This window comes from Eschscholzia californica, unplaced genomic scaffold (genome assembly GCF_041429995.1).
Source record: "Eschscholzia californica isolate CP2 unplaced genomic scaffold, dmEscCali1.0.p SCAF_1, whole genome shotgun sequence".
In the NCBI taxonomy this organism is placed as follows: Eukaryota; Viridiplantae; Streptophyta; class Magnoliopsida; order Ranunculales; family Papaveraceae; genus Eschscholzia; species Eschscholzia californica.
In genome coordinates, this window is record NW_028238198.1 from 37,631,675 (window position 1) to 37,656,047 (window position 24,373).

Genomic DNA, 24,373 nt, shown 5'->3' on the forward strand with positions numbered 1-24,373 from the left:
GTATGCAAATGTATGGTTTGCATGACAGGTTTACAGGTGCGACCGGTTCGATTTACAGAGGAGGCTTTGTCGAATTTTTGTCTCGTCTGTGAGTTGCCGGGGCATGGTCGTGTCTATTTTGGGACACGAGGCGTCACAATATTCACCTCCACCGTTTGGCGTGATAGGTGACTTGGCAGAGAGAGAAAATGAGATGGAGGAGAGAGAGTAACGGACCGTTAAAGATAACGGAAAAAGGGGGCCATATAGAAATTATTGCTAAAGTAGGGGGCCAGGCAGGAAGCTGGACACAAAATTGGGGGCCATTTCGGAAATAGCCCAAAAAAAAACTAGGAGGATCAAAATTTGGGATGGTTTATGTTCCACGTCCAGCGTAGGGGAAAAATACCCAGACGAGACACAACCCCACTAGATTTACCGCCTCTTATTTGTTCATCCACTTTTTTTTCAGTAGATAGCTAGTTCCTAGAGGACGTTTCAAAAACCCTAATTTCAGTCTCTGGAAAACCTAGATTTCTCTGGTATTTCCTCAGAAATTCTAATCCTAAATGTCATCATCATCAGGGCAACCTCAGTTTCGGTACACTCAGACACCGTCGAAGGTTCTTCACCTTCGTAATCTCCCATGGGAATGCACTGAAGAAGAACTTATCGAGCTCTGTAAACCCTTCGGCAAGATTGTTAACACCAAATGCAATGTTGGTGCTAACCGTAATCAAGCATTTGTTGAATTTGTAAGTGTACTCTTTACCCTATTCTAATCAGTTTTTTATTCACAGGAAGAAAATTTAGGGTTAACAATCTAAGATATCCATACATACTACCGTAGTGCTAGTAATTTAGATGAAGATCTTTTCCATGTGGAAAAACATTCATATTCAAGTAATGGGGTGGATTATAAATTTAAAATTGTTTCCTTGTAGGTGGATTTGAATCAGGCTATCTCAATGGTTTCATATTGTGCTTCTTCTTCAGAGGCAGCTCAAGTTCGTGGTAAAACTGTATACATTCAATATTCTAATAGACATGAAATTGTAAACAACAAAAGCTCTGGCGACGTTGCTGGGAATGTCTTGTTGGTTACCATTGAAGGTGTTGAAGCTGGTGATGTTAGCATAGATGTTATTCACTTGGTGAGCTCTTTTTTTGAACTATTACGCTTCTTTACTTGGTGAGCATGTCACAACTCAGTCGTAACAGTGTCGAAATGGTTTATTTAGTTTTGCACTGAAGTATTTAATCAATTTGATGTTTGTTAGGTTTTCTCTGCTTTCGGGTTCGTGCACAAAATTGCTACTTTTGAGAAGGCAGCTGGCTTTCAGGTCAGACTTTGACACTCATCTTATACAGCATATTGATCATAAACTTTGCTGGCATTTGTACTTTATTTGGTTGTCATCCTCAAAGAGACACCATATTACTGCAGGCACTTATCCAATTCACTGATGCTGAGACCGCAGCTTCAGCACGTAATGCATTGGATGGAAGAAGTATACCTAGGTCCGCATTTTTTATTTGTTTATCTATTACATAATCTGGAACTGAATTGTGCTTAACTAGAAATAACAGTTCTGACTTATGGATCTTCTTCGGTTGTGATACTCTAAATTCAGGTACTTACTTCCGGAACACATTGGATCATGCAATTTGCGCATCTCTTACTCCGCCCACACTGATTTGAATATCAAGTTTCAGTCTCATCGTAGTAGGTATGGCCGTATGGGAAACTGGAGATGGTGCAGTGCCATTTTACCACTGTTTTAAAGTATTAGATTATTATTGTTTATGCTGTGGAGTTTTGTTTCATCTACAATTTTTTTGTAATGTCAATCAAATACTTGCTAATTGCTGTGTCCGCTTTCTGCCTAGGGGTTAGTGGAGCCAGCAGGCCAGAGCACAGATCTGTCTGTTAAGCTAACTTTGTAATTTCCTTCATCTCAAAATGATAATCTAGTATGTGTTTTTAATGTCACCATATGTCAAATTTCTCAGCTTTGATATGCTTTACTATGTTTCAAATGAAATAACTTGTTATTATAGCAAAAACCATAAATCTTTATGTTTTTCTTTTACTGAAAACCCGAATTCTACTATAGTTGTTTTGATGTTATCTTGATGTTGTTTTGACTTGTTTAGCCCGCATTTTATGCTCGCTTATGATGCTTTGGAATCCTCCATTCCCCGTCTTTGCCTTTTAATTTATACCTCCCTGTCAACCTATTTTTACTCGGATGTTTGATGTTCACTATTTCTATTAAGATCCTTAAGCTGGTATTGGTATGTCCTTCCATAGTTCCATAAACAACTTGGAAGATCTGATTCTAGGAATAGGGTCCCAAACCTTGCTTTGTCACTGTAATTACCGAAGATATAACATTAGACTTTCAGCATTAAATTTCATCAGTGTTTCTGTTTCCTGAGCATCAACTTCTTAGATATTTAGGTGTTAAGAGTTAAACATTTCACTGCAGCTAGAGAATTAAGTTCTAATTTATATAGTGGACAAACATGGAGGGAGGTTTAACTGATTCGACTTAGATTGCTATCGGTTTACGTTTATTCAAAGTTAAAACCATATTTGTAGATAAGCACTAGCAAATTAAACTCCAGTCTGTTAAGAATACATGCTACATCATCCAACTGCAACATTACTCCTATTAGTGCTTTAACATGGCAAGTAATTCTCCTCTCTGGTTACAATGTTATAATGCTTCTTGACATGCTTTTTTTGCATTCTTCCCCCCTGCCCCTTTAGTTTTTTCGAGTTTACAATTAGAATCATGTTCATTTCTTGGTTTTGTAGGGACTACACAAATCCTTACCTTCCCGTGAATTCTTCTGCCATAGAAGGAACGATGCAGGCAAGTTTTATAGATTTTGAAGAGTTCCACCCATCATGCATCTTATGTTTACTTATAAAATAATTTTCCAGTCTACGGTAGGTCCCGATAGAAAGAAAATAGAACCTGAGAGTAATGTGCTTCTTGCTTCAATTGAGAATATGCAATATGCTGTCACCGTGGATGTTCTTCACACGGTGAGGAATTTCTTTACCAGTATCTGATTTAAATGTGTTTATAGGGAATAAAAAATACATGTTTGATGAAAGTCATGGTACTATTTTTCAGGTATTCTCAGCATTTGGGACCGTTCAAAAAATTGCTATATTTGAGAAGAATGGTGGAATACAGGCTTTAATTCAATATCCTGGTATGGTTTGTCTTGCGTTCGTACCTTATTTGAATTTTATGGTTCACGCCTTCACGGCATGAGACAATTTGGCCCGCACAAAATATATTTTTTGGATTAGGTAAATAAACTAGATCTTTTACCAATAATAGGATATCTGATTCGTAAAGGTATGACTAGTACATATGTTGTATCTCAACCAAGGAACAAAATTTCGTTTTAGGTGGAACTTCTATCGGCTCGAGAATGGAAATATTTCGGTCTGCTTGAGAGGGTATCTGCAATCACATGGGGGGTGGGGAGGATAATTTGAATTGTCAACTTAGACAGTTACGACAAGGAGTAAATTACAAAACTAAAATATTAAATAGACATGAAAAGTGAAACAAAACATCAAGAATTATATAGTCAACTTTGTCCCATAAAGACCAAAGGAGAATTTAGGGTTTTATTGCAGTCTTGTTCTTTTTTTTTCTCTACCAGTCTCTCTTTCTCTCTCTAGGTTTTGAAATTAGTCTCAAATCTTTTTATCAAATTATGCTGCTCGTTTATTCAAGGAACATGTCTATCATTCAGATATAGCTACTGCATCAGTTGCGAAAGAAGCTCTAGAGGGACACTGCATCTATGATGGTGGCTATTGTAAGCTTCATATGTCCTACTCCCGCCATACTGATCTTACAGTTAAGGTACGTATACGCTAGAGAGTCCTAGACCTTGAATTAGAAAATTTATTAGAAAAACCGAAATAAGTTTGGCAGCTAGATAAGAACACTAACACCTCTTTGTATTGAACATTCTGGCCAACTTCTTCTACTATCTATTTATTATTAAATATCTCGTATAAAATTCTTGTAGGCACATAATGACAGAAGCAGAGACTACACAATTCCTCTATCTGCCTTGCCCTCATTGCCACAACCTTCTGCCATTCCACCAGCTCCAGGTACTTGGCAAAATCCGCAAGCTATATCACCATATGCGGGAAACGAATATCCGAGTGGGTCTGCCCCTGATGGACAAATGGCCCAATGGGATCCAAAAATGCAGGCCCCCAGTAGGCCAACTTATATGTCAGCTCCAGGCACATATCCTCCTGGTCAACCATATCCTCCGTACTCGTCATGAAACTCATCTGGTCAAACCTCGGCACCCAATCTGCTAGATAGCAGAACTCTATGTTCTCACAGCATTGGTTGTAAGTTCGACATCTCCCTATTTATTTTACATAGGGGTTCAAAAGAGAAGGTATGCAAATGGTTAACTTTTTATACTGGATGTGTCAACTTTTTGTAGTCCATCTTCTATGAGCAGTTGTAGTAAGTCACAAAAAGCTATCCTGTGTCAGCGAAATTAAGCAGTGGAAACATGAGTTGTTGAATAGCTCTTTCCTATTTTACTGTTTCCTGTGTGACCTTGTCAGAAGTTTATTGGCAAAGTCAAAATTAAACTAGACGGGGTTAATTAGAGAGTTGATGCGGAGAGTTAATCTAGCTTTACCCAATTATAAATATTTTTTTTTTTCCGAAAGAAGGATATTATTAAGACTAGATATAACAGGATTGTATCATTTATTTAGATAAACTAATCATTTAGGCACTCTATTTGCCATATAGGAATGAAAATCTTGATTAAGAATTGACACAAGACTAATCTAGTTTCTTTTGAGTTTTGCATTAGAGATCTCTTCGGCTCTGAAAGAGTAGTTGGTTTATGTATGCCTTCAATCATTGTGGCCTTCGATCAATATGAATTCAATGAACGTCCAATCACTGTGGCCTCAACCCAACATTAACATCAAATCTATTTATATATTTCCTCCGCCCAAGTCGTTCTTGTCACTTGTAGCATACAACTGAGGACTGGAAAGAATTCCGAGAATCTGAGATTTTTCATGAACCTGAGTCCGTTAGAGCCCATGGACATCTGAAATCCAGCGACGGGTTCAACCCGATAAACCCGTAATATAAGCGGATTGGGTTCGGGTTTTGAGTGCTATCTGACATCCTGCACGAACCCGATTCGTTGGCCGACATAAACCGCTTAATAATGTCCCCTATTTGCCCGACAAATGAATATTGTATGTGTATGTAGGTACGTATAACTTATATACATATATACATTATACTCATAATATACATTATTACATATAGATACCTGATGTTGCTGAAAAGTTCGACGGTTTGAAAAGATTTTGGACAGTAAGATTCTAAAAATAACCGCCCGCATACACTCATAATCGTGATGGATGTAGATGTTCACCAGTCCGACCAACCCAACCTGATAAAAGAATCTGGTCAGGTCGGGTCAGCTCACAGTCACCCAACCCGGCTAGATTCTCACCACTAGTGGGACTCCACCTCATTGGGCTCTCTTTCATCTCAATTCAAATTGACGTGACTAGTCTCATGTGAATGTTGGTGTTACTGTGGACAATGGCACATTCAGCTTGCAACATGACATTACTAACGATCCTTCCTATGACCCTTATGTAGTTGGGCCTTGTCTTTCTTTGCTCATTTGGGCCCACTACATATCAATTTTCTTAACTACAAAGCTTTGGGGTACAAACTCATTCAATTAGACACACTGTGCAAATGGCCACCTATTTATAACCAGCTTCTGGCTCGGGTCTACTATGGTCCTCTTTATAAAGATCCTACTTTATCATATAAGATTTGATAGAGACTTAATTGTGAAAATGATATTCTCAAAACTCGTTTTTTTTTTTTTTCTCTGAAAGTTCAAATAACTATAAGTTCTACAATTCTTATCAGTTACCAAACAAACAAATTCTTTATTTGATTGACGAAAGACTCGTAGGCTCGTGATTCCTTCATCCAATACACCACTAAGTTATTTTCAAAAGATTTGTTAGCGAGAGGGCCAAAAAAGTCATGTTGACGATCATGGGGACTAAAATGGTGAGTTGGTTACGGATGGCTTGATGGGTCACTTTGGAATTAAAAGTTTATTTATTTGTTACACATTTGATTTACTATAAGTTAAGTCACACCTAAAAAAGCAGTGGCTACTGTTTTAGTTATAAATTCAATGAGGACCAAATTTAATGTCCATAAAGCAGGTGGAGAAAACAAAAAGAGCTGGAGGATTTAAAGAAACCAATTGATGTCTGTTGAGTGTTGCAGAGATACTTATTGTGAAAAAACGACTGAAAGAGAAATAACAGATGAATAGGTACTAAGAAGGATCAAGGTAATTGGACCTTTCCATCCATCAATTGGAACATTTTTACCCCAAAAATTCTTAAATTAAATTTTGGACCCACTATAAACAAAATGGTAAATGTTCTTTCATCTAAAAAATAATATAATTTTGTAGTGCCTAATGATAATACAAGGTTTTATTATTCACAGAGGGAATTTCACCCAAGGAATTGTCGATAGGTCGAAGAATGGAAGAGTAAAGATCATTCGACTCATCGATCAAGGGATAACAGATAACCAAATAGATATTTTGTGACTTATAAATCTTTTTCATCTATGTTTCTCTTTTTCTTTAATTTGCACACCGTCTATCTATCTGTCAATTTCTTTATTCCACATATCCCTTTTTTTCATATTTATATTTACCAATTACACGCTGAGATTTTCAAAAAGAAAAAGAAAAGGTTATACGTCGAGGTAGATGAAATTGTCACTCTTAATCACTAACAGTAGGATTTTTCCAACATGCATGACAGAAGTCGTAATATATCTAATTTTTTTTTTTTACATGTCGAACTTAAAAAACTATAAACTTGAAAAGTCAGGTTAAAGATAGGAAAGATTTATCAAAATGTGTCAGGACACAAAACTCTTCTCTAAAAGCTTTATCCAAACTTTCACTCTTTTCTCTTTTATGAGAGAAGTGAACCCAATAACTATAGTTTGATGGCTTTTTAGGAGTTAGTTATGATGCCCTTCAAGGTTAGTTACCAAAAATTTCATGTAATTTTATGGAAATTTATATGCTTATTTTATATCCTTTTTATCATGTAATATGATGTAAAAGTATACTTGATTGGGATGAGCACAAATTGGTATCGAATTGAAAAATGAATTCTAGTCTAATAGACTAGTACAGTAGTACGGAACTGACAAATCATTTGTTATGATAATAAATAAATTTTCATTTACCTTAGTTCCATTCCAACTAGTTCTTAGCCTAAATTACTGATTAAAATAGTCCGTTAAGTTTGTCGATATCTAACTAAAAACCAGTTGGCTATTAATGGAGACGATCTATGCAAAATGTAGATGTCTCTGTCAGGTTAACAATATTGCATGAAGCATAAAAACCACTCTACCTTACTCTGTTTTCGACGTGTACTACAAATAAACCACGCGGTTTCGACCATTAAAACCAGATACCACCCTATATACTTCAAAATCATATGGTTTTTTTGGTCCCAACAATTAAAAGAGTCACTTACTTTCAACTTTTGTGACTACTCCTCCAGTGTCACAAAAACCTCTATTTAAACACCCCCTCCTTTCCCTCTATTCTTCACAAATCCCACATTTGCCTCTCTCACTGTTTTGTGATTTCCCCTGTTTCAAGGTTTCTCTCTCTTACTTCCTAGATCTCTCTACAATTTTTTATATTCATAGTTTCATCTTTCTAAGTGTTTTAAATTCTTCAAGAAGGTAAGAGAAAAAGTCACTTGTTTGTGCAAGATAAATGAATTTTCTTGGAGTTCTGTTGGCGGGTCTTCTTTCAATGCTACCATATGTTCACGGGTATGGTGGTGGAGGTTGGATTAATGCTCACGCAACCTTCTATGGTGGTGGTGATGCTTCCGGCACAATGGGTATGCTCCAAAAGTAACATTTTATTTTTCTACTCTATTTTCTTCCCTTTTGCAATTAAAGAAAGAAAAAAGAAACGGAAACTGTGAGAATAGTCTCGTATGAAAGAAGGACGACCTATTAACAAAAGATATAATGTTTAGGTTTTCTCCGCTCATTGTTAATTGGTTTTGAGTTGGATGAACGTAGCTCAGAACTACACCTACACATGATAAGTTTAAAAGTCTCACATGCTCCACGTCATACGAAAAGAATAAAACTACATGTTAAGCTCAAAGAACCTTGCACATAAGGGATGTGTGAAAATAGTCCCACATAAGAGAAGAAATATCTAGAAACCAAGAATATAATGTCTCTGTTTTGTATCAATAGAATTAGGAATACCAATTTCTAAACCCTTATATCAAAATTGTCTCTGTTTTGCAAGGTGGTGCTTGTGGATATGGAAATCTTTATAGTCAGGGTTATGGAACAAATACAGCAGCTTTGAGTACAGCATTATTCAATAATGGCTTAGCATGTGGTTCTTGCTATGAAATTAGATGTGTTAACGACCCAAAATGGTGTTTGCCTGGATCTATTGTGGTTACTGCTACTAATTTTTGCCCACCTGGGGGATGTTGTGATCCTCCCCTACACCATTTTGACCTAGCTCAACCTGTTTACCAACAAATTGCTCAATATAGATCTGGAATTATTCCTGTTGCTTATCGAAGGTATATATACTAGTCTAAATTTACAAAGTTGGGTTTGTTTAGATTTGAGGTCTTTTACAAGGTGTGTTATTAGGTTTAAGTTCTTCGGTTGGGATCTTAGTATACCTTTTCTTTCATAACATGCTACTAGTAAAGGAGGCGCTTTTAGCACTTACAAACGCCTTTAAAACTTCTTTTTCTTTCATACTTACTATTAAAACCATTAGGACACTAGAGTGTCAATCAGGCAGGGAAGGCATGTCATTGACTGGTCGGGCTTCACTTGCATAAAGAATGGATTACTTCACGCCCTCGACAATGACACTTGAAAACAAATTTACTCATGTTTTTCACCTAAAGAATTGTTCCTCTTTATTGTTCTTGCCGACTTTCCTCAGTTTAATCGTTTTGCAACTTGGACAATTTTATCCTTGATGTTAGCTAAAAACTGGCTATCTTTCAACTAATATGTCGTTTGCAACTTGGACAATTTCCTTATCGGTTGCTTTTACTATATGTAATTTACGAATACGAAGTCTAATTTAAAATTTGGGGGTTTTTTTTTGTAGGGTACCATGCAGGAAGAGAGGAGGAATAAGATTTACCATTAATGGACATTCTTACTTCAACTTAGTTTTGGTCACAAATGTTGGAGGAGCGGGTGATGTTCACGGAGTGTTCATAAAAGGTTCAAGAACTGGATGGCAAATAATGTCAAGAAATTGGGGTCAAAATTGGCAAAGCAACTCCTATCTTAATGGTCAAAGCCTATCCTTCAAGGTCATTACAGGTGATGGTCGGAGTTTAGTGTCCTATAATGTTGCTCCGGCTGATTGGTCCTTTGGACAGACCTACACCGGAGGTCAATTCTACTAATAAGAGAACCCTAAAAATTGAAAACTATATATAGGAAACAAACAATATAAAAATGTATGTGTGGGTTGAGAGAGGCCAGTATTTTATGTTTTGAGAGTGAGAGAAGTATAGTTACTGTTAATTCTGAAGTGGTTGTGTTTTTATTTAGCAGTGGTGGAATTTTACCACCCGCCCACCCAAGTTTATTTATGTTGTCTAGTACTACTATTAATTTGTTAGCCGAAGCTGAATAGGGTTTGCTTTGTTCTGTTAAACTGAAGTGTATATCTCCAATTTCAATTATTAATGAAAATCGAGTTATATTATAGTACGAGGGTGTAACCCGTGCCCGTAGGGCACAGACAATATTTTCAAACGTTACGCGAGGATGTGCGATTTTTTTTTCAGATTGATGGTATTGACGATAAAAATAAGCAAAAAAGATTCAGTATTCTATTAGGTACAAAAAAATAGAATGTTTTAATAGTTACAGTCAATGCAACAACTAAGCCAACACGTTATTAAATCTCGATTTCAGTTCACATAATTCAGTTTTGGAAATCCACATACTCCCAAAAACAGAGTAACACAAATAAACTCTTGCAATTCAAAATAAAAGCTACAATTTGGAAATAGTATTAAACTAATAAGTTCAAACATATAAACATTACAAATTAGAATACAGAACCTTTTTGAGTCTCGTTTCTCGCTTTCACAACCACGACCATACGATCTCCTTCATAAGCTTATTGAGCTTGGTACAGAAAGTTCAACTATTTCTTGATGTTCACATCATGCATTCCTGTTTCCAGTGCCTTGCGCTACTCTAGAGTCAAAGAGTTATTTGAGTTACTGTCCTAGCAGAATTACAATCTCCATTGCCTTGCACTACTCCAGAGTCAAAGAGTTATGAAACCTCATGGTCTAATATATGTATAGTTTTCCTTTCATGAATGCCCCTAGTACATCAGCATTCTTCACATTTGTCGTTTTTAACACATTTTAACTTCAGAAACCTTGAACAGAAAGTAATATATCAATATCAATAAAGTTCATTAAATAGTGTCCACCTAAATGCAGACATCAATGTTTATAATGTCATAAAGTATAAAGCATAAACCATTAAGTATATCAGAAGTTAAGTGAAAAAAGGCAAAGAAAAAAGAAGATGGATTTACCAAAAAACAATTTCTAAATGAAGCTACAGTGAAGTCAGAATTGAAAACGGAGCCAAATGTTAAACCTAAAGCCACTTGTGAGAGGGAGCGTATTGGCATAAAGTAGGAAAAGAAGCCGAAAATGATATAATGAACTTAAGAAATTGCTGAACTTACAAACTAAAACTTGATGCAAACTAAATTTGTCTACATAAGCGTATTGGTGAAACCTTACAATATTAACGGTGATTCACCTGCGAATCATGTTGAGTCGGCATTGTTGTTGTGGACACCTTTGATTTGAACTCTACAAACAGTGTAATGTAAGTCCCAATTAGTCACATTGATTATCCTAAGTTTGACTAAAACCGAAAATAAAAATAAAATGGTAGTAAGACAACAAAATGATAGCTTAATTCATACTAAACCATAAGAGGACAAAATTCAACAAACATGCGGGGAAAAAATCAGCAAATTATAGAGTGACAAACATGTTACTGAACATGATAAAGTTTCGATGCAACAAAAACATAGGTAAATCAAATCTAAATTAACTAAAAAAGTGTTCAACTTCTTCCCGCTCACATAAGTTTCAAATACAACCCTAAACTTCACATGACCTGAAAACCTACACATTATGAAAAATTAACAACTCTAAACTTAAAAAAAAAAAAATCAAACTTCAACAAAAGACCACCTATAGCACTTTAGCAATAAAATCGAACACCCATAGAGACGGACACCGTTACATTATATGGAATGCTGCATCTGTTGGATCATAAGAGACTTAGGGGCCTGCTTGCTAGCTTCATTAGTTCATTGAGGCATTTGATTTTGACCCTTCACCGAAACACAATAAAAAGCAATATCAAATACTGACTTTAAACACCAACCCAAACTTCAAATTCAAATCTTATGCACAGACATATGCTTCTTTGATAGGCGACTGTAAAGATCCTCTAGAGACACCTTCAAAGAACATATTTGTCCCTCATCTTTTACGACAGCGCCACCAGCCTAGATAAATCACCAAACAATTACATGAAGATAGCTAAATTACTCTTCAGTTTATAACTACAATTAGATGTGATACTCAATTAGATGTTAACTTACAAACTTGAAACAATTGGAAACTAATCACTTACAAACAAAATAAAAAATCGTAAAACTTACAAACCCAGAAGACAGAAATCGTTTGAGAAAGAGTACCTAAAACTCTCCGTTGCCGAAGCAAAATGAGACCGATGCCTATTGTCAAAGAAAAAACAAATTAAGCAAATCAATTGAGAAAGAGACCAATTGATCTAAAAAATCTAATTGCATATTAACAACAAAAATTGTAAAACATGGTGTCGATGTAAGTCGAGAATGTTTATCGGTCAGGATAAGACACATAATATAAACAAAAAAAAAAGCAAATCCATCAAAAATGAAAGATGTAACTTTAACATCATAAAGCATGTAACAGTAACCAACTAATTAATCCATTACAAATCTATATAATACATTATGCAGTTACATGTACAAAATGCAACAATTTGTCAATTTTCGACGAAGAGCTTACCTCTAGTACAAAATGCACCAGTGGATGGAGCTTATCTCATTAAACAATTTGAGGATAGCTGATACTGCATGACATTTAAAGAGATGAAATGCAATTTGAGGACACAGTGTATGAGACAATTCATCAAACATGTTGAGTGCAGATGTTGAGTGCAGAACTTAGTGGCTTCAATTGATTAAATTTGGTTGTGGTTTAGATTTAGAACAATGGTTTCAGTTTAACTTGAAGGTGGACTGGATGAATAATGGTTTCAATTGATAACCTCAAAACCATGTCAAATACTGAGAAAGATTAAGGAAAAGAGAGAAACAGAGAGAAATACAGGTAAGAGAGAGACGAAGGAAAGATGAAGGAAAAGACATTTCCCACATCTCCAAACCAAATCAAATACAATGGCATCTCCCATATCTTCCATGAGTCAGAGAAAGATGAAGAAAAAGAGAGACAAAGAGAGAGAGAGATGAATAGAGAGAAATACGGGTAAGAGAGAGAGACGAAGATGAGGGATGGAACTGGTTAGGGAGCATGATTTCTCCCACTACAGCCCTTAGGAATTTGAACAGACCAAAGAGATGGGACGGGAAAGAGAGGGAAAGAGTGCAAACATAAGTTTGAAAAGGGAATATTTTTTTCCCTCATTTTTATTTAAACCCTTGGATTGTTTGTACCTTAAATCACACCCGTCCAATTTTTACAAATTAAATCACAACCACTCTTTATAACCTCATGAGATTAAATCTCATCCGTTGGGAGGATGGGGAAAGATACCCTCCTCCCTTATTATATAGATTTACAGTTCTTTTACCTCTCTTTACTTCAACCTATTCAGTTGACTAATGTTTTTGTGTGTTGCTAAAGGCATTCAGCTAAAGGCATTCAACTTTTGTGTCATAAGGGGATGATTCTATTAGCATCCGGGTTATCTTCCAAAATTTCTATAAGCACTTGGATTTTCACAGACACATTAGCCCCTATATATACGACACATTCAAACATAAAAGAATGGGTTAAAGAATGTTTATGCACCTCGTTAAAAAATTTCATTGCCTTAAAGTTGATTGGAAAAAAACTCTTGTTAATTATTTTCTAAATTTTGAGAAGTAAAAAAGAAAATAGAAAAGAACACCTAAAATCTAAGTCTTTATAAAGTGTTATGGTCAATGTTCATTGACCCTATTTACACTAATATTGTCTGCTTCTAGCACAAAGGTCGGGTGCTTTAAGTAACACCCTTTCAAAAAAGAAAAAATGAGCGTTTGGTCCAAATTTGGGGGGTTCAATGCGCGTTCAGTCCAAACTCGGACATAAATGCTTTTCCAGTCCAAATTGTCAGGACAACTCACAGTTTTCTGGTTTTCATTTTATTTATCCCTCCTTTACCCCTCCACGGGAAATTTCCGTGTTTTCTGACAATCTGACGAACGACAGCGAAGCAATTAATTCCCCGTACATGATGTAATGCCATAGAAACATTCAGATTTTTCGAAAATTCAAAAATGGCGCCATTTTTTGACGAAATTTCAGTCAATTTTTTTGGATCGCGCCCACTTTATTTTGTTTCAACTCCTTCTTTCTTCTTATTTATACATCCAAAAATCTTCTTCATCATTCTTATTTTGTTTCACATTTTATCTTCTTCATCTCTTTCAATCTCTAAAAACATAAATTTTCTGTTCTTTCTCTCTCTAAAAGTTTTATGTTCTTATTTTTGGATGTTCATCATTTTTATTTTGTTTCACATTTTATCTTCTTCATCTCTTTCAATCTCTAAACATATCAAAGTTTTCTGTTCTTTCTCTCTCTAAAAGTTTTATGTTCTTATTTTCTGTTCTTTTTCTCTCTAAAAGTTTTATGTTCTTCATCATTCTTATTTGTTTTACATTTTATCTGCTTCATCTCTAAAAACATCAAAGTACATAACCAAATGGCCAGTGCACCGAACCATTCCCGGTACAGAAGAAAATTCCCAGTTTAAAAGTGTCCAGTACTGAACCAAATGGCCAGTACACAGAACAATTCCCGGTGCACAAGAAAATTCCCAGTACGAAAATGTCTAGTACATAACCAAATGGCGCGTACACAGAACAATTCCCGGTACACAAGAAAATTCTCACTAACAAAAATGTCTAGTACATAACCAAATGGTCAGCACACAGAAGACAATTCCCAGTACAAAAATGTGTAGTACATACCCAAAAAATGGCTAGTACACTAAATAATTCCCTGTACAAAAGAAAATTCCTTGTACAAATCAATGAAAAACTACCAAGAATGAAGAAATTTGTTGAGATTGATATAAGAAATAAATCTTGAAAAAAGAACGAAATTTGTTGAGATTGTAGAGAGAAATTTAAAAAGATTGGAGAGAGAAATATGTGTGGGAGAAAATAAAAAAGAAATAAGAAATAAATCTGGAAAAAAAAAAACGAAAATAGCAAGTTGGTAAATTTTGTAATGGCAATTCTGTAAATTCGTGGAAAGTACAAGGTTTGATGTCAGGTGCGTCAGACTATTTTTCAAAAAATTTAGCATTTCCCGGAAATTTTTTGGTGGTAATTTTGTAAATTTATGGAAAGTACGCAGTCTGATGGGAGGCGTGTTAGATTATTTTTCAGAAATTTTCGAGTTTTCCTGAAATTTTTTGATGACCGTTTCGTAAATTTCGAAAAGAAGAAGGGTGTTTCGGAAATTCCACCCCCTAGCCTGACTTGTTGGACGTGCCCCTCATTCTTTATCTACAGTGTGCCTGATACATATTGTTGGGTTGGTTTTGGGTCTTTTGCCCAATCCTTCTTTATAAACACTTGTATTTTAAGTGTTATCTTTTTCTTTCCAAAATTTAGAAATAATCACGAATAATTCTTTACAACTGATTTTTAGGCAAGAAAAAAAAATCTCTAACGACATAAACAAGTGATTGTGAGAAAAGTCGGATGCTTATAGATTTTTTTTGAGGGATTGGGCAAAAGGATATGGGCGGCCGGGTAGCGGGTAAGCTCATTACTTGAAAAAATTCACTTTTTCATCTCTTTTTATAAAGTCTCCACACACCATTCCTAATTCTAAAGAGACTTTTAGGGATTAAAATTAGACATTATTTTTTGTAGAAATTTAATCTCACATTAATGAAAATTTTCATGTGATATAGTATAAACTTATCCCTCTCGTTGCTCCTTCAAAGCCAAACACTACTTCAGTAACCTACCAGGAATTCTCTTGGGACATTGCAAAACAATGCATTGGTTTGTATGGTTGCCCTTAAATATATTATTTACCATCTTAACTAGTCCTAGCAACATGGAATGTTGGGTTTCATCAACCCAAAAAGTTGATGTAATTTGGTTGGTTATCATTGGGCGACGTTAAGTGGGTGCGGGCATGGGTTGGTGCGCGGATCGAGGTTTTAACCCATGCCCGTCCACCAAAACTTGGCGGGTTGTGCGGGTTATACCCGAGACGGGCACGGGCGTCCATGGTCCTCGTTGGACTCGGGTGCCCGTGGACGGGTGCGGGCTCATGAGCAAAATTCCCACCCCTACACCCATGTGCCTATGGGGCTGTGCATGAGCGGACTGTGTGGTGCAAACCATGTAAAGAACTCTATTACTCCTTAATAACCAAATACGAGAGAATAAGTAGTTAAAAGCCTTTACATTGTTTTTTTTTTCATCAAACCATACATTCATTATCAGTAAACATCACAAATTACATGGTAGAATTGATATTCCTCTCCTCTGAAAACTTCATGAGAGTTACATACCTTTAAATGTAAAGTGCCTCATGAAGGGAAAATAATCGACTAGACACAGACACATAGATCCTATAGATCGAGAATAAAAGACCCTAAAGGTCGACAAATAGATCCCATAGATCGAGAATAAAAGACCCTAAAAGTCGACAAAAAGAAAATTACAACAATAATTTGAACTAATGAGAAGTAGATATATGAAGATACTTCTATTAATGCCAATCCGATGAAGAGAGTACTTTGTCCATTTCCGTCGTTGTCGTTCTTGTTCGAATCAGATCTGAAGCCCATCGTCTCCTTCTTTGATTTCACTTCTTGTTCACCCTCATTGTCGAGTGTGTTGAAATCATCCCCATCAACCGTTTGAATAGGGGATTCCTCTAAAAGAACAAATCACTAAAGAAATTTATCCAGATCTTGGAACCGAATAAAAACTGAAAAAGAACCATTAAGTTGATTAGGGTTTCCTATGTTCATCTTCATGAATGGTATATGATACCCATCTCTCTCTATCAAAGGAAGAGGAAATACAAATTTAAACCTAAACCATAAAACTTAAAAAGAAACTACATCCCATTCAAATCCGAAAGGGATTCCGGCGAAGGGAGGAGTCCTTCGCCGGAAAGACAAAACCAAAAACTAAGATCTCTAAAAAAAAAAGCCTTTACATTGTTAATACTAAAAGGACTATAGTTAGGTAAAGTTGTAGCTATATCCCCCTCCAATCTTCATATGTTATTTAACACAATATTTAAAGGACGATATCTTATTTATATGGAAACAATTTTATGTAATTATGTTAACTCCATTTTTAAATTAAAATTTTCGACAATACCAACTCAATAGTATGTCACTCGAGTTGTTTCGACGAGCGTATCCCACTCAAATAAGTAGAAAATACTCCCAACTCAAGGGTCGATTCAAACAATAACCACATGAATGGATATTGACCTTCCGAATATCAAATTAAGCAGGAAGACCATGTTGGATTATGACATCTTCTACTGTTCTATCCGAAATCTCAGATATCTTATATCTAACTTAGACTATCACCCCTTTGGTGAAGCGATTGGACACCCCTCTTAAGGCCATGAGGTCGTGGAATCGAGTCTTGGTGGAAGCAGTTTGTCATCAAGATTTATCCCATGTTATTTAGGCAATATATATAGTACATAATATAATAATTTGTCAGGCTTTAGGCCTCTTTCATGTTGTCAGGCTTTAGACCTCTTTCATTATGGTTGAAATTAGGCGGTTACCGTGCTCATCACATCTTCATGATGTATCAATGCCTTGTGACGACTAACGTAGATCGTAGTCGATTTCTAAAAAAAAAAGCAATAGGCTACCAGGACCTACATGCAAGAACTTATGATGAACTAGTAAAGTTAGAATTACCTTAATTCACTTTTTCCTCGAACTAATTTGACAGTCTCTTTTCCGAAGATCTGGAGCTCCAAGTTTTAGTTCCTCTACTTAAGATACCCGAGCAATTGACTTGATCCTCCACTCTTTAAGTTAGGTAGAACTGAATCCAGACTCTTCTCGATCCTTGTTTGATTAATGGTGAAGATAAAAAACTCTTTCTATTGACTCATTAGCTAGTTGGGAATTTCCGCTTCTTTTCCACTTCTGCCAATGTCGTTAAGAGAGGTAGATTAGAAACCTATCCACCATATTTCTGATTCAACCAAGTCTTTTTATGGACTTCTCAAATTAGGATCATAATCAAATTAGGATTCCTAAAAGAATGAAATCAGAATTTAACTAGATAGTAGATAATATCTATCAGAACTCTTTCTTAAAAGGGAGTCCCTCTTGTTGAGGATTGAAATAATCCCACTATATTGGATTGGTATGGCCGATCAAGAGAGTCTCGACTGGTTGCCCCCTTCGTGGGTCGGGCTTTTAGCTAGGTCACTGGGCATCCTTTAGCAGGATCTAATCCGTGTCCATGTTCCGTCTACTCTAGTCATATCTTCTGAATGATTCGGCTCCATATATGTATCACTTATTGTAGGATTCAGTCGTCGCTAATTGTGGATCATTTGAATAAGACACGTATTAGCTAAATATTACGATCTTTAAAAGGTCTTTGGTAAAGGGAACGATCTCTAGTGTAGGGGCACAATTAGTAAAGAGATTAGTCCTTTTAACAAGTAGACATTTTTCTCAAAAAAAATAAATAAATCATCACTTATTCACTTTAAAATGACAATATTGAAAAACTTTAATATTTAAAATTAACCACAAAAAGATAAAATATTTTAATAGTCAAGATCTCTTTCTCTATCTAAAAACACGGAACAAACGATGAAATAAAATTTGGTAGAAAAATTTCGGACAAAGTAATCAAAATATAGTCAAACTTTCGACCACTATGGTCGAAATATGAATATTGATCGAATTTTTGAGCATATTTCAACTACTATGGTCGAAATATGTTTAATATTTTGACTACAGTGGCCGAAATTCGGGCGACAAAGAAAATAAAGTAACCATGGTAGCCAAAATATTTACTTTTGAGAGAAATCTTCACCAACATTTTAAACTAATATGATATGTAGATCAAAGGAAGAACATGCAAATAAAAGAAAATTTCGATACTTGTAATATATTAATCATAGTTTTTATCCAAATAAAAATTAATTTATTTGATTTAAATCTCTAAAAATAATGTCTATTTTGACCATGTCCCTCTACCACTTATCGAGGTCCCTATACTGAACACCATGACCGACCTAACTTTGATGAAAACAAGGGACATCCGTTTAGACGAAATCATGAAACTGTGAGATAAGCAACCGTTTTCTCTTGGGACTTTCTTGGTTAGTATATATTCAAGTCCCTCATATAAACCCAATTTTGCAGATGAATTAGGGTTTTCTCACAAACCCTTCCACCTTTCACCAACCCCTCATCAAGATAAGATTTCAAACACAGAATGAATTAATTTCAGTTCTATTACAAAACTTCGACGCTTCAATTTCATAGTAATCGAATCGTAAGTTGCAGTAAATTCCTATCTTTAATTCACATCTTTTAGAATTGGGATCAGTTCTTTTGATCAATATTTAGGGTTTAAATTACTAGGGTTCATCAGAAATCAATATTGATTATCAGGCTTTCTCTTATGGTCTATATTTGTAACTTGATTTCAACCATCAATTTGTTTGAATTTTGATCTATCATCATCATCACCAAGTAAACATGACAAATCCTTTTAGTTTAACTGATACATCTAGTAATTCAAAGCACAATTATCAACAGAATAGGAACAGAAAACTACCCATTTCGCCAAATTCCTTAAAGGTTCAACCTTGTTCTAGATCTCAGACTGCCGCGATCGATGTTTTGATCTTAATTGTTGTAATTGGTGCTTGTGGGTTTCTGATATATCCTTATGTTATGTTTATCTGTCAAGGGATTATTGAAATTGTTGGGATTACTAGTTCAATTGTGAAAGATGAAATTTTTCGAGCACCATTAGTTTATGCAACTCTAGCACTTAGTTTGTTTTTTGCAATATTGGCTGCTTGGGTAATAACGAAATGCACCAGTAGAAAATGTGGGAATCCGAATTGTCCCGGCCTTCGTCAAGAAGCAGAATTCGATATCCAAATCGAAACTGAAGATTGTATTAAGCATTCTAATCCTTCTTTAGGGAAAGATGGAGGAGGGAAGGGTAGTCTTTTTGAATTGTCTATTGGTCACCATAGAGAATTGGAGGCTGAGCTTAAGAAGATAGCGCCACCAAATGGGAGAGTCGTGGTTATGTTTTGAGGTAGATGCGGGTGTTCTATTGGTAGAATGGAAGTTCCTGGCCCGAAGAAGGTTCGGAAGATCAATAAATAAGCTGAATATGATCAGTAGGTGATAGGGAGTAAGTTTTTCATCTCTTAGTTTCAAACTTAGGAACAAAAATAATAATATGCTCCTTTTAAATATGTTGTACTTAAATAAATGAATGACAATATAAACTTGTAATATTACCATTACATGAAATAGAAACAATGTTAATTTCATAATTGTTTTTATATCTGTTTCTGGTTTGAGCTTTGAAATCTCGATTAAATTTTTCATAGTGGGCAGAATTAGTTCTTCTTTTAGTGTGCTCTTGGTTATATAATGTTTGTGTGTTAAAATCACTTCATTTACGGTTAGAAACTGTAAGATACGTACTAGATCTTTTACATTTTAGGTTATGCACTGCATTTTATGGTGGAATAAGGCAAGAGGAATAAGGCAAGAGGTGATCCTCTCTTCCCTCTCCTTTTTCTTATGGTGGCCGAAATCATTTGTCATTGTGTGCGTCAGGCAGAAGAAAAACATTGGATACTTGTTTTCAAGTCAAAAGAAAATGGCATCCTAGTAAACCATCTACAGTTTGGGAACATTCTTCTTCGTGGATGATGATTCAGATCTCGGACCAGCTTAGAAAGCTTAAAGACATTCTTATATGGTTCCAATTGGCCTTAGGAAAAGTTAACTATTCCAAATCGAAAGTGTATTATAGGCCATTTTGAGAGACAGGTCTCAATGTAGAAATCAGTATCCTTGGATGCAGGATGGAATACCTCCCAACAAATTACTTCGGTCTTCCTTTGGGATGGTGATATAGATGTAAGTTGCTAGGAGAGAATCCGAATACTATATCTCTACTGTTACGATAATACCTTCTTCTATTTGAATCTCTTTCTCGACGTTTCTTTCTTTGGAATGAAGAAAGTTAAGATAAGTTTGTTTAAAATCTAAACACTAGATTATTTCAATCCTTCAACACCAAAGACTAAAAAGAGGGAATCCACAACCACTCCACACCTTCCTGAAGGAAAAAGGAAACCAACTTCATTTGATTTTCTCTTGAATTCAGTTAGACAATGAAGAAATTATTAGGTAAAGCAAAAACCCCACCAAATTTTCTTGAAAAGTTTTTTATAGTTGAAGAAAACAGCATCCATTATTCATGGTGGGGCTACCAAGTGAAAGAGAGTAAAAAAAATTACTCATTCACTTGTCATATTTCCTCATTTGAGACTCACAATCAAACTCTATCATTTCCTCTGTTATTTGCTTTCATCAAAGATTCTCTGTTCCCTTTGAAGTCAAATAAGAAAGAAAAGTTAGATAAAGATGACATGGAGTTGAAAATGTGGAAGAGAATAATAAGAACTTCTTGTGAATTTAATTGATGTGAAAATCATTATTTTTTTGTTCTGATAGGAAAGAAAACCAAAATTTCTTATGAATTTAAGTTTTGTAAGTGTTTGATAGGGTGTAAGAAAATGTTGGGGTGCGTTTAAAAAGTCATGCTTTTTTTTTTTCTTTTATTCATCTTCTTCATGTTGGATGAATTGAATCCTATACAGAAACCCTAATGTCTCCATTTTAGAGAATAATTACTCAATTCATAAACTTCCCAATTTCAAGAATCAAATTCCTCAATTATCTTTAGAAATAAACTTCAATTATCTTTAGAAATAAATAGAGAATAATTTCTCAATTCATAAACTTCCCAATTTCAAGAATCAAATTCCTCAATTATCTTTAGAAATAAACTTCAATTATCTTTAGAAATAAACTTCCTAATTCATAAACGTCCAAGATTTAGAAATAAATTTCCCAATTTTAAACCCCAATTTCATCTATTTCACAATGTCAAAAATCCTATCTCTACCCTAATTTCTGAAATTTCCTAACTTAGAGACCATAATTTCTATATTTTAGAAACACTAATTTCAGAAATTTCATATCTCTCTCATTATAAGAAGCCCTAATTTTATAAGAAGAAGATATCATTTGCACCCACTATTGAAGAACAAGAACAAAAATCGGTTTGTAACTTGTCTCAAATTCTTTGTCTATTTTCATTTCTATTGTATTGCTAAGCAGAAATAAATTTCCAGAATCCCTAATATTTGCCTTCGATATCTGTGTGGTATGAGATTGTTAAAGAAGAAATAAATTACCACCATAATCTCTGTCTTCGATCTCTGTCAATTGGTAGATGGTTGTTGATATGGTGATGGTGACTAGGGTTTCTGAAATTGAAAAAGAGAATAGAGATAGTTTAAGAGAGATAGTTTAAGAGATTGAGAGAGATAGATCAAAGGGAGAAGAAAGTTTAAATTGATTGAGGAAGAGAGAGAGGATTCACTGATCTTTTAATTGAGAATGATGAAGATTTCAATAGTGTTTAGAGAGAGAAGGGGAAGGGAGACGGGACTTAGAAAGAGGAGAGAGAGCGCGATATCTTAGGGAGAGCGTGAGAATTGCGTTTTCACACTTATTGGGTGGGAAAATATATGGTGCTATTTTTATACATTTTTTTTATTACGAGAAAACGATTTTCACACTTTTTAAGGTCAATCAAACATTCCAACCCTATTTTCACACGTATCAAACGGACCCTTATTCAATTACACATTTTCTTTAACATTACCCACTACTGTTTTTTGATATTGTGTGAAAGAAAAAAAAAATGTTTGAAACTTTTAAGTCAGAAATTCAAATGAAGTTGAATTAGTCTTGGTTTTGAATTAGTTGACAGAATCATATCTTCATCTTTCATTCTATGAAACTCCATTTGATTAATCAATTACAGTTTTAGAACATCAAAATGGGTAATTTCTGAATTTCACTAGTTGGTCTAGTTTAGTTGAATGAAAGGTATTTTTCTTTATTTTTTTATGAAGGTCATAATTTCAAATTAAGAACTTTTAGCTTCTTGTTTCTCTTCCTTAATCTTGGTTTTAATTCTACAAATGTTGATGACAGAGAACTCCAAATTTCTTGTGTTTCCTCATGGATGGAACTCGAAACCAAGTTGATGAGTAAGAAATGTGATAAACTTTTTTTTATCTTGGTTTGAGTAATTTTCATGGGTTATTTATATTGATCATGAATTCTGTTAATCAGAAGCTCGAAGAATTCTCGCGCTTTTCAGATACAAACGGAGGAGCAGAAGAAATTTCATGATGAGGTAGAACTTTGTTCAACCCAGTTGTTGATAATTAAAATTTTATCTTCTTTATCGTCTCAATAAAATCGATAATTCTTCTTCAGGTACAGAGAAATTTGCAATTGAGAATTGAAGCTCAAGAAAAATATTTAAATTCAATGCTAAAAAGAGCAGAAAATTCACTTTCAGAGTACAAATCAGAATCAACTAATCGAAGTGGGTCGCTATCAGAATTAACAGAAACAAAAGATGGTAGAAAAGATGAGAGGTGAAGTGATGCAGGGAGATTTTCATGAGATATTCAGAGTATCTTGGATATCTTAAAATCTAGTTATTTTAGTAGTATGATATTTTTGTTCGTAGTGAATTATTATTTTTAGCAGTTTTATATTTTTAGGAAACTTTTTAGGTTTTAGATTCTAGTATTTTATTTATTTAGAAGCTTTTATTAATTAGAATTTGATTAGGATAAGGAAAGTAGTATTTTATTTATTAGAAACTGTTATTTGAGTTTATTTAGAATAAGGAAACCCTAAGTCTATATAAAGGGGGTCTAGGAGTTGTTTTATTCAGTCAAGTTTATCAATAAAGTTTGGTATTTTAGTAGTAAATCTTATTAATTTCGGTTCCATAAGTCTGTAGACGAAGATCTAAGACTTTTTCTGAGTTTCATAAGTTTTAGACGGAGTTCTAATTCTTTTTACGGATTTTTCCGCTGCGTCATGAAGAGTGAAGAAACTCATGAAGATAACACAAGTTTTCTTGTACGTACTTCCATTAATTAGGAGGCCAGTTGTTGAAGTGAACATAGATGGGCAATTGAGGGATTTGGGAGTTGTTAAGAATATTGATTTGAACTGTAAGGATAAGTATGAAACATATACAGATTCATAGGATATATGTAGTTTTAGGATCTGGGGATGTCAGTATTGGAAGAGAGATTAAGATATTGTCGTATATTTTATAGATATAAATTGAATATGAAACTGCATTTAAGATTTCTTAGTAAGAAATAATTTTCTCTTGGTTAAATAAATTGCAAAAACTAGAGCAACATATATGAGGCTCTCATTTTAGGATTGTTTTTGGCCAAGGAAATGTACTATAACAGATTACTGCCCCCCCATCCTACCCCCTCAACACATCCAACAAAACCATCACTAAAGTACTTCGAGCTCACAGAATATTCAACTCCTAAATCAAACCTAAACGTAGTGTGTAAATTGTCCCTTTTACAATATGTGGTTAGTTTGCTTTACTTACCGAAATTTTATTTAATCCTGATCTAATCCGAACAAATCTTGACATCTAACAGGGCGCGCATCAGATGTTGATCTTTGCCATACATGTTGTTGGAAGCGTAATAAAACTTTTTCAACTAATATTTTATCGT

The 24,373-nt window shown here is 34.8% G+C and overlaps 2 protein-coding genes, 2 long non-coding RNA genes and 1 pseudogene across 5 annotated transcripts; 3 read left to right on the plus strand and 2 right to left on the minus strand.

The window, feature by feature from the left end:
• The first annotated feature begins 352 nt into the window (after nucleotides 1-352).
• On the plus strand, nucleotides 353-4,719 carry LOC147566571 (polypyrimidine tract-binding protein homolog 1-like). Its single transcript, XM_086653074.1, has 10 exons — nucleotides 353-734; nucleotides 924-1,133; nucleotides 1,260-1,322; nucleotides 1,427-1,500; nucleotides 1,614-1,709; nucleotides 2,804-2,861; nucleotides 2,933-3,037; nucleotides 3,129-3,210; nucleotides 3,766-3,878; nucleotides 4,048-4,719. The coding sequence occupies exons 1-10, from the start codon at nucleotides 549-551 to the stop codon at nucleotides 4,315-4,317; spliced, it is 1,257 nt and encodes a 418-aa protein (XP_086509200.1). The 5' UTR covers nucleotides 353-548; the 3' UTR covers nucleotides 4,318-4,719.
• A 1,341-nt stretch (nucleotides 4,720-6,060) lies between these two features.
• On the plus strand, nucleotides 6,061-9,881 carry LOC147566572 (expansin-A10-like). 2 transcript variants are annotated; one of them, XM_086653075.1, is made up of 5 exons: nucleotides 6,061-6,113; nucleotides 6,275-6,405; nucleotides 6,567-8,002; nucleotides 8,428-8,716; nucleotides 9,265-9,881. In XM_086653075.1, the coding sequence occupies exons 3-5, from the start codon at nucleotides 7,873-7,875 to the stop codon at nucleotides 9,569-9,571; spliced, it is 726 nt and encodes a 241-aa protein (XP_086509201.1). In that variant the 5' UTR covers nucleotides 6,061-6,113; nucleotides 6,275-6,405; nucleotides 6,567-7,872; the 3' UTR covers nucleotides 9,572-9,881. The 2 variants fall into 2 exon arrangements, with proteins under 2 accessions (XP_086509201.1, XP_086509202.1); XM_086653076.1 differs by lacking the exons at nucleotides 6,061-6,113; nucleotides 6,275-6,405 and having other exon boundaries at nucleotides 7,602-7,752; nucleotides 7,869-8,002.
• A 159-nt stretch (nucleotides 9,882-10,040) lies between these two features.
• LOC147566573 (uncharacterized) lies at nucleotides 10,041-11,019 on the minus strand. Its single transcript, XR_015237449.1, has 2 exons — nucleotides 10,943-11,019; nucleotides 10,041-10,566 (listed from the first exon to the last, which is right to left on the minus strand). It is a non-coding gene; the product is annotated as an uncharacterized LOC147566573 (long non-coding RNA).
• Nucleotides 11,020-11,187: 168 nt separating this feature from the next.
• Nucleotides 11,188-12,777, minus strand: LOC147566574 (uncharacterized). Its single transcript, XR_015237450.1, has 3 exons — nucleotides 12,272-12,777; nucleotides 11,629-11,955; nucleotides 11,188-11,547 (listed from the first exon to the last, which is right to left on the minus strand). It is a non-coding gene; the product is annotated as an uncharacterized LOC147566574 (long non-coding RNA).
• Nucleotides 12,778-19,229: 6,452 nt separating this feature from the next.
• Nucleotides 19,230-19,874, plus strand: LOC147566575 (uncharacterized protein At5g19025-like; annotated as a pseudogene).
• The last annotated feature ends 4,499 nt before the right edge of the window (nucleotides 19,875-24,373 follow it).